At 54.8% G+C, this 10,232-nt stretch overlaps 1 protein-coding gene across 1 annotated transcript; it reads left to right on the plus strand.

Annotated features, from left to right (window-relative positions):
• Positions 1–976: 976 nt before the first annotated feature.
• Positions 977–6,309, plus strand: LOC139155912 (B-cell differentiation antigen CD72-like; the record flags this gene model as incomplete). The annotated part of the gene is made up of 4 exons (XM_070731284.1): positions 977–1,054; positions 1,381–1,674; positions 2,372–2,550; positions 6,214–6,309. Coding segments are annotated over 4 exons (647 nt in total), but the record flags the coding sequence as incomplete, so codon positions are not given.
• Positions 6,310–10,232: the final 3,923 nt, after the last annotated feature.

A 10,232-nucleotide genomic window follows, 5' to 3' on the forward strand; every position in this document is an offset into this window, starting at 1 on the left:
GGGCCGGAGGAGGCAAAGCAGGAGGAAGGAGGGGAAGGGGAGGGACAGACAGAGAGGCCCCACAGAAGGCGGAAGGGAGGTTGGGGTCAATCCGCCCCCTGGAGCTTGTAGTATTGGCCAAAGAATGGGTCCCAGTACTGAGGGGGAAGGGCCAGGGGTCAGTCAGTCAGAAGAGAGCTGGGAGGGAGCGTGGAGGCCTCCAATCCAACCCCCTCCTCAAGCAGGAGGCCCTAGAGTCTTCCAGACCGGGGGGGGCTTGTGTCTCTTCTGGGAAGCCTCCAGCGATGGAGCCCCCAGACCTTCGGAGGCAAATTGTCCCCACTGCTGGGACCCGTCCCCTCTGTCCCAGGTGGCCCCAGGTGCCCCCCTCCTCCGTGCTGTGTCCCTGCCCCCTGGTGCTTTGGGGGGCGGAATCCCTGGGCTGGATAGAGAGGGGGGGAGGGGGGCCGGGGGAACAGAAGGAGGGGATCCCAGGGGGAGCTGTGGGGCAAGTGGGCCAAGGAAAAGGCCTGTGGGCAGCGAGGCTGCTGCCGAATCCCCAGCGCAGAGGGGGGAGGGGGCGCAGAGGGGGGGGGAGAGCTCCCCTCCCTCAACTCCCGCTTCCCAGGGGAACTGTTGACGGGTGGGCCCTCTGCAGGGGTCTCGGCACTGGGCAGCCTCCTGGAGCTGGTCCAAATGGGGGGGTTAGAGACAGCAGAGGGAAATGAAGGGGAGGGGGCCGCAAGGAAAAAAGGGGGGGGGGAGATTTTGGAGAAGAGTTTGCAGATTCATTGTTTTAATATCACCCCATTCATTATCTGGACCTTAGACTCAGCTGTGGGATAAGAGCAGCTACTGTCTTAATAGCCGCAGAAGGAAAGCAGAAAGTAGGACACCAGGTGATCCCTCCTTTACTCCACATCATGGAAGAAGCCATTTTGTGAGCGGGGGAGGCCGGAGGGCACTAAGGCGACTCTGGGTTTTGTCTTCCCTCCAGTGACCCACCGCCTCACGCTGGGAGCACTGGCCCTCTGCCTCTTCCTTCTGGTCACCAACATCACCCTTGGCGTCCAGTGTGAGTAGCCGCTGCTTCGTGCTCCAGCGTCCACCCTGACAGTCTCCGGGGAACAAGGGGGGGAGGGGCAGCTCCCCCAGACTCTTGGGGAAGAGAAACAGGGGCTTCTGGAGCTTCCATGAGTGGCTCCCTCTGCCCTCCAGGCCACGCCACGGGTCCTTTGGGAGGCTGTGGGGCGGCCTCTGTCTGTGCAGCGCTCTTGCTCTGCCCTCCCCCCAGCTCCTGCTCACGGCCACGGGGAACAGGGCACCCCCAGGAGAACTCTCCCACCTGGCAGCCCAGAGCCCTGGAGAAAGGGACCTTCATGGCGGCTGCTTTCTCTCCAGACTTGCGGGCCTCCCGACAGCTCCAGCAGGCGTCTCGTGACCACACGGCCCAGAGCCGCATCCTGGGAGAGAGGAGCCACCACCTGCAAGCCCACCTGCACCTGACGAAGGAGGAGCTCAACTCCACCACGGAGGCCCTTTGGCAGAGCCGGGCGGGCGAGAACCAGACCCGGCAGCAGCTGCAGCACCAGGAGCACCTGCTGGGAGAGGCCAACAGCAGCCTGGTTCTCCTGCAGAGGGAACGGGCGCACCTGGAGGACAGCCTCAGCCGGGCCTCCTCCTGCCGGCAGATCGGTGGGTCCTCCTGGGCTCCTTCGGGACTCCCCTCTTCTCATGGGGGTGTGGGGGGGGCTTCCCTGAGCGGGAGGCGGCTCCCATTGGGCAAATGCCATCTATGGGGGTGGGTGGGTTATTTAGTTATTTATTTTATTTTATTTATTTATTTATTTTGTCCAATACACAATGAGAGTTTTAGTGGGTATATATATACACATAGTAAAATACATGATGAAGGTTGTAGAGGATACTCATAGTAAAATATATCTAAGAAAGAACAGAAGAAGAGACAGGGGAATAGAAGAAAGGCATAGGAGATATAGGAGAGCAACAGGACAGGGGAGGGGAGGCACTCGAGGGCACTTTCCCTTCTCCACATTTGCCAACCTCTTGGAATGAGCTGCCCCCCCACCCACCCCCGAGTTCTGAGCCTGGCGCCCTGGAGCGCCTCCCCCCCTTCCCCCCCAAAGTATCGGTTCCTCTGGCCGGGCGAAGGGGAAGCGGAGCGAGACCAGCTTCCCCCCTGAGGCCCTTGCAAACGCCTCCGCAGGGGAATCCCTGCTTGCACACACCCCGTCCCCCCCCCCCCCGGGCGATGTGCGGCTGCTCCGGTGGCAGCTCAGAGCGGCGGGGTTTTCCTGCCCCCTCCCCCTTTGGCTGCCGGCGGCCCTGGGCGGAGAGTCCCGGCAGCTCCCCCTCCCCGCTTCCCCTCTAGGCTGCTGCCCCCCAGGATGGACGCTGTTCCGCTGGAAGTGCCTGTGGGCGTCGAGCGAGCGGATGGTGTGGTGGTGGAGCAAGATGGACTGCGAGGAGAGGTCCTCCCGCCTGCTGGTCATCCCGAAGCCCTGGTCGCCGCGAGAGTTCTGGGAGGCGGTGGGGGAAGCCTTGACCCAGGTGAGGAGAGGCAGAGCGGGTGTGTGTGTGTGTGTGTGTGTGTGCAGGGCGGTTGTGTTATTTATTTACTTATTTATTTAATTAGATTTGTATGCCGCCCCTCTCCGAAGACACGGGGCGGCTCACAACAGTAATAAAAACAATATAAACAATGGAACAAATCTAATAATAAAAATTCCCTGCATAAGATTCGGCTCCGTTAGCACAGGCGCCCCCCCCCCCACGCCCCCAGTCTCAACGGAGCAGCAGCGACCAAAGGGTCAGAATGGTCCAACATCTGGTAATTGCAAATCCCAGCCAAGGAACCCTCTGCCTCAAGACCAGAACACCAAGTTCAATCTGGGCAGAAAGGAACCTCCTAGACTAGAGCAGTGTTTCCCAACCTTTTTTGAGCCGCGGCACATTATTCATATTTTCAAAATCCTGGGGAACATTGAAAGGGGGGGGCGGCGGGGGCAGGCTAAAGAAAAGTTTGGACAAAAAAACCCTCCCTCTTCCTCCCTTTCCCTCTATTTCTCCCTCTTTCTCTCTTTTCCTTCCTTCCCTTCTTTCTCTCTCTCCATCCCTCTTTGTTTCTTCCTCTCTTTTTTGCTCTCTTTCTCTTTCCCTCCTTCCCTTCCTCTATGTCTTTCTCTCTCCCTTGCTCTCTCTCTTTCTTGCTATCTCTTTCTTGCTTTTTTCTCTTTCTTGCTCTCTCTCTCTCTTTCACTGTCTCTTGCTATATGTCTCTTTCTTTCTCTTTGCCTCTCTTGCTATCTCTTTCTTTCTCTCTCTTTCTCTCTCTCTGTCTCTGTTGCTATGTCTCTCTTTCTCTTTCTCTCTCTCTCTGCCTCTCTTGCTAAGTCTCTCTTTCTTTTTCTCTCTCTCTGCCTCTCTTGCTATGTCTCTCTTTCTCTATCTCTCTTTCTCTGCCTCTCTTGCTGTCTCTCTTTCTCGCTCTGTCTCTCTTTCTCTGCCTCTCTTGCTATGTCTCTCTTTCTCTCTCTGCCTCTCTTATATGTCTCTCTTTCTTTCTCTCTCTCTCTCAGCTGACTGCAAGCGGGAGCCCTGACGGCGGCGGCTGGACGTGCTGCTGGACACCAGCAGCACGTCCAACCGCCACCATCAGGGCTCCCGCTTGCAGTCAGCTGAGAGAGAGAGAGAGCTCCCTCTCGCCGCCGCCTGGAGCTCCCTCTCGCCGCCGCCATCTCTCCACGACTGCCTGCGGCCGCTACAGCCACCACCACCACCCCGCTCCCACCGCCAGTGCCCTCCCGCCGGGCCACAAAGGACACTTGCCGCCGACGCCAGGGAAGCTCCAGCTGGGCGGGGCGCTGCCAGTGCCTCCGATCTGGGGCTCCCACTCGCAGCTGTCCCCCGGCTCCTGCCTGATGCCGCGGTTTCTGGCGCTCTCCTGCTGGGCCCCAAAGAAGGAAGGCGGAAAAAGGCGCGGAGAATGAAGCTCTCCTTCTTCCTGCCTTCCTTCTTTGGGGCCCAGCAGGAGAGCGCCGAAAACCATGGCATCGAGCAGGAGCCGGGGGACAGCTGTGAGCGGGAGCTCCGCCCAGCTGGAGCTTCCCTAGGAGCTTCGCGGCACACCTGACCGTGTCTCGCGGCACACTAGTGTGCTGCGGCACACCGGTTGGGAAACGCTGTCCTAAACAACCATCCCTCTGCCAAGGACCTTGGAGTGCTCAACACAAATGACCCAAGTGCCAGAATTCACTGTAGCAGCATGGCCAAAAAGGCAGGAAGCTCTGGTAATATTGAACTGCAGACCAGGGCATACAAAACTTTTGCTAGACCAATTTTGAATACAGCTCATCCAGTAATGGGCAGCCAAAAATTTTACTGCCACATTGTGGGTGTGGCTTATTTTTTGGGTGTGGCTTGATGGCCATGTGACTGGGTAGGAGTGGCTTGCCAGCTATGTGACCAGGTGGGAGTGGCTTGAACAATCATTGTTCAAGTGAACTGTTAAGTCCTCGACTTACAACCTCACCATTGTCGCTCGCTGGGGTGACAATTTGCTTTGCGTTTCCCGCGCTCTCCTTCCTGGGTGCCCCCCCCACCTCAGGCTGGGTAGCCGGGCAAACGGGTGCCGATCAACTGTTGAGAAAAGAGGGGGGAGGAAATGGCCCCCCTCCAACTCCTACCGGTGCTGGTCTCCCTGCCGCATTCCGAGGAGGATGGGGGGATGGTCAGCTGGAGATGGGACACAGCTTCATTTCCACTGGTGGAACTGCCTTCCACCCCGTCCTGCCTGTTGCCCACCCCTGAGCCCATCTGTCTGGAATCCACAGCACATTTCGGACATTAGTACAATCAAAGGAGTCCAGAGATATTTCACGAGTCCTCCTTTCCAGAACACCTTATGCCACCAGGCTTGAAATGTTGGCCTTAAACAACTTAGAACTTCACCATCTTCATTCCAACCTAAGCGTAGTACATAAAATTATCTGCTAGTTGTCCTACCTGTCGATGAATACTTCAGCTTCAACCACAACACAACACGTGACAACACAATAGATACAAACACAATGTAAACCACTCCAAACTTGATTGCAGTGCCTGGAATGCCCCCCCTGACTCTGTGGTCTCTTCCAACCCCCACCAAACTTTAACCCTAGTCTGCTGTTGGCCTCACCCCATTCCTAAGAGGTCTTTAAGGGGCGGGCATAGACGGCCCAGTGTGCCTACCCTCCCTGTCCTAAGATTCCCTTTTATTCAGATCAATTCATATATTCATAATCATACCTATATCTGTTATCCAATACATGCTTGAGAAATGAACAGACAAACTTGCTTAGAATGTATGAGCTGAGTTTTGCCTCTTCAAACCTGTCTGTCAAGTTCTGTCTGGATCCTGAGCCTCTTCTAGGGCGGTGATGGCGAACCTAGGGCACAGGGGCCACAGGTGGCACGCGGAGCCATACCTGCTGACACGTGAGCCGTTGCCCTAGCTCAGCTCCAGTGTGCATGTGTGTGCCAGCCAGCTGGTTTGTAGCTCGCACAGAGGCTTCCATATTTGGCCTCCAGGGGGCCTCCAGGGGGCTGGGCGGAGGGCGAAATACGAGGCCCACCAGAAGTTGGGAAACAAGCCATTTCCAGCCTCCAGAGGGCCTGGGGGGGCTTGGAGGAAGCTGTCTTTGCCCTCCCCGGGCATTGAATTATGGGTGTGGGCACTCGCGCATGCATGATAGTACGTCTGCACACTCTTTTGGCACCCGAGGGAAAAAGGTTCACCATCACTGGCCTGAGGTGTTAGCTATTCCTGCCAGCTGAATTCATCGGTAAATTTGGTAAGTTCCCGTTCTATTCAGAAGGGGGATTTACCCCTACTAAGATACTGGGCCTAAGACGGAACCTTGGGGTCCCCACTGCTTACCCCCCTCCATTTGGACGTAGGCACCTTAAGGACTACTCATTGAGTACGGTAGCCAGCCAGTTGCAAATCCATCTGCTGCTAATGCTGCCTATCCCACATTTTCCTAGCTTACCACGAAGTAGGTGGTGGTCTACTTTGTCAAATGCCTTCCTGAAGTCTAACTATACTACGTGCATAGGATTTCACTAGACTGCTAATTTAGTCACTAGATCAAAGAATGAAATAAGTTTGTTTTGCCATGGTCCTTTTTTAAGAAACCCATACTGACTGCTAGTTATCACTATATTCGTTTCCAGAGATTGGAATCCTGGGAGTTAGAGAGTTTCTGGGTCGGACTTCGGAAAGAAAAGGGAACCTGGAACTGGCTGGATGGTTCCCACTACGAAGGGTGAGTGAGGCTGAAGGGCCTGGTGCAGGGGTGGCCACCAATTCCAGCCCTACCGGAACGGGCCGGGAGCCTGACCTCGTGCTCGCGGGCGATTCAGCTTCTGCATGTGGGCAGAAGTCGAACCTCCTGCGAGCGAGCGCGTGAGATTTCCGGGGGTGTTTCGATTCTGCGCATGCACAGAAGCAAAAGGAACCCGGAAATGAGCCAAGGTTAGTGCCTGCTCACCGCTGCCCACTGCCGTTTGCCCCACCCCCCCACTCGCCGCTGTTTGCGGTGGGCAATTTTGCCTCTGCACCTGGTGAGGTAGCAAAATGGCGCATGGAGCCACAGGAGCGTGATTTTGCTGCCTCCACAGCTGCAGAAGCAAAATTGCGCTGGCCCCACAAACACACACAAGCCAAATTGTTCTGCCTAGAAGCCCAACTCTGCCCATGCCACGCACCTCTCACACAGGCTTCCCCACCACCACCACCTGCTCCCGCCCACCGTGCTGCACTGCAAGTGGCCCGCCGGCCCTTACCTTGCCTGCAGTGGTGCCAAGGCATGGTGCTCTTTTGTGCCACAGGCATCGCTCTCCTGCGGCATGAGAGAATAGGTCCGTGGCCGGAGACGGGCAGCAGCTGGAACGGGCAGGCCGTTTTTGGCAGCTGCCACTCTAGATGCCGCAGTGAGATTCCGGCTGCTGTGCATGTGCGGCAGCCGAAATCTGGCGTACGGACATCTGTCTGCCGTCATAAATTGCCGCTTTCTTCGCTTCTGTGCCTGCGTGGCAGCAAAAACCCTGGTATTTTTAATCGCAATGGCTCCAGTTGCTCGTGCACGCCCAGCTCCTACCGGAAGGGGCCTAGGCGCCCCGCTCTCCACAGCGTTCCTCCTGGAGCCCATGCCTGGCCTGGCGGAGGCTGGGGGCCGTGGCAGAGGAGGCTGTCCTGAGGAAGCGGGTGGTCACCCTGCCCACCGGAGATCTCCCTCCGGGTCTCCTGCAGAAGTGCTTGTCCGCTGGAAGTGGAGGTGTGGAGGCAGCCCCACGTCAGCAGAGGGGAGGGGGCGGGTACGCAGGGGGTGGCTCCAGGCCCCTGCCCACCCCCTTCAAAAGTCTTTGGGGCGGGGGGGCACTTTGAGGTGAGCCCCACCCTGGGGGGTTTTCAGCTCACGGGAAGCAAGGCCTGCCTGGCTGCCAACCCGAGGGAGTAACAAAATCACAAACATAGAAACATAGAAGTCTGACAGCAGAAAAAGACCTCATGGTCCATCTAGTCTGCCCTTATACTATTTTCTGTATTTTATCTTAGGATGGATATATGTTTATCCCAGGCATGTTTAAATTCAGTTACTGTGGATTGATCTACCACGTCTGCTGGAAGTTTGTTCCAAGCATCTTCTAGTCTTTCAGTGAGATAATATTTCCTCACGTTGCTTTTGATCTTTCCCCCAACTAACTTCAGATTGTGTCCCCTTGTTCTTGTGTTCACTTTCCTATTAAAAACACTTCCCTCCTGGACCTTATTTAACCCTTTAATATATTTATATGTTTCGATCATGTCCCCCCTTTTCTTTCTGTCCTCCAGACTCTACAGATGGAGTTCATGAAGTCTTTCCTGATACGTTTTATGCTTAAGACCTTCCACCATTCTTGTAGCCCGTCTTTGGACCCCTTCAATTTTGTCAATATCTTTTTGTAGGTGAGGTCTCAGATTCTAGTCCATCGCTCCTGCTCCAGTCTAGACAGGTGGCTGTCCAATGTGTTCTTTAGAGCCCCCAGTGTTGGACTGCCCACCATTCCTGAAGGGAAGCTCTTCCACTGGTCTCCTTGTTTGGTTTCCCCCTGTTGCCTCCTGTCCTGCCCTCGGGTGCTGTGGAGAAGAGGTGCCCCCCCCTCTCTGCGAGCGCCCCCCCCCCCCACTCTTGGAAGAGGCAGCCACAGCTCCCCTCGCCCTTCTCTTCCCCAGAGGAGCCTGGTCCCCTCCTGCCCCTGTTCTGCAGCCGCTTCCTTCTGGGAGGCCTCCTCTCTGTTCTTCAGTGGGATTGTGCTGGACAGTTGGGCCCGGAGAGTGACCCTCGCCAGCTTTGTCCCAAGGGTCCTGGGTCGTTTTTCTCCTTGCGGATTCTCATGGATGCTTCCCCAGCACTCGGGCTAAGCTGGTTGCAGTCAGCGTCCTTAAGATTATTCATTTATTTATTTATTCATTTGTCCAATACACAATACATATGGAAGAGAATAGACATGAAGTAATATATATAAAGATAATATGTAAAAATAGAGGAGAAGATAAATGAAAGGAAGAAAAGATATATGATATATGAGATAAAGGAAAGACAATTGGACAGGGGACGATAGGCACACCAGTGCACTTATTTACGCCCCTTACTGGCCTCTTAGGAACCTGGAGAGGTCAATCGTGGATTGTCTAAGGGAGAAATGTTGGGGGTTAGGGGTTGACACTATTGAGTCTGGTAATGAGTTCCACGCTTCGACAACTTGATTGTTAAAGTCATATTTTTTACAGTCAAGTTTGGAGCGGTTCGTATTAAGTTTGAATCTGTTGCGTGCTCTTGTGTTGTTGCGGTTGAAGCTGAAGTAGTCATTGACCGGTAGGACGTTGCAGCATATTATCTTGTGGGCAATACTTAAATCGTGTTTTAGGTGCCGTAATTCTAAGCTTTCTAGACCTAGGATTGTTAGTCTATTTTCGTAGGATATTCTGTTTCGAGTGGAGGAGTGAAGGGCTCTTCTGGTGAAATATCTTTGGACGTTTTCAAGGGTGTTGATGTCCGAGATGTGGTATGGGTTCCAGACAGATCAGCAGTAGTCTAGGATGGGTCTGTCAAAAGTTTTGTAGGCTCTGGTGAGTAGTGTGAGATTGCCGGAGCAGAAGCTACGTAGGATCAGGTTAACAACTCTAGAAGCCTTTCTGGCAATATTGTTGCAGTGGGCTTTAGCACTTAGGTCATTTGATATTAGTAGTCCAAGGTCTTTTACTGAGTGTTGGTTAGTTGTGAGAATTTGTTTATTCAGTTTATATATGAGGTTTGGATTCTTTTTGCCGATGTGGAGGGCAGAGCATTTGTTGGTTGATATTTGAAGTTGCCAGGTGTTAGACCAATCTGAGACAAAGTCGAGGTCTTTTTGGAGAGTAGATGTGTTGTCAGTGGTGTTGAAAAGTTTTACATCGTTGGCAAAAAGAACACAGTTTCTTGCGATATGATCGCAGAGGTCATTGATGTAGAAAATGAAAAGAGTAGGACCTAGTACGCTGCCCTGGGGAACACCACTTTTGACAGGGATGGGAGTGGTAATGGCGCTTCCAATTTTGACAACTTGTTGCCTGTTTGACAGGAATGCAGTACAGTGATCCCCCGCTCGTTGCGAGGGTTCCGTTCCAGGACCCCCCGCAATGAGCGGGTTTTCGCGAAGTAGCGCTGCGGAAGTAAAAACACCATCTGCGCATGTGCAGATGGTGTTTTTACTCCCATAGCGCTAGCGAGGAGCCGAAGATTGGGGGCGGCGCGGCTGTTTGCCGCCGGCATGGAGGGCTTCCTAGCAGCCCCCCAAACCCGGGTTGGGGGTCCGGGGGGCGCTGGCTATCGCCGCTTTCGAGCTGAGTCCGGGAACGAATTCGCTCCCGGACTCAGCTCGAAAAAGCGGCGAGAAACAGCGCCAAGGAACGGCTTGTCTCGGCGCTTTTTCGAGCTGAGTCCGGGAGCGAATTCGCTCCCGGACTCAGCTCGAAAAAGCGGCGAGAAACAGCGCCAAGGAACGGCTTGTCTCGGCGCTTTTTCGAGCTGAGTCCGGGAGCGAATTCGCTCCCGGACTCAGCTCGAAAAAGCGGCGAGAAACAGCGCCAAGGAACGGCTTGTCTCGGCGCTTTTTCGAGCTGAGTCCGGGAGCGAATTCGCTCCCGGACTCAGCTCGAAAAAGCGGCGAGA

This window comes from Erythrolamprus reginae, unplaced genomic scaffold, assembly GCF_031021105.1.
Source record: "Erythrolamprus reginae isolate rEryReg1 unplaced genomic scaffold, rEryReg1.hap1 scaffold_130, whole genome shotgun sequence".
NCBI classification, from domain to species: Eukaryota; Metazoa; Chordata; class Lepidosauria; order Squamata; family Dipsadidae; genus Erythrolamprus; species Erythrolamprus reginae.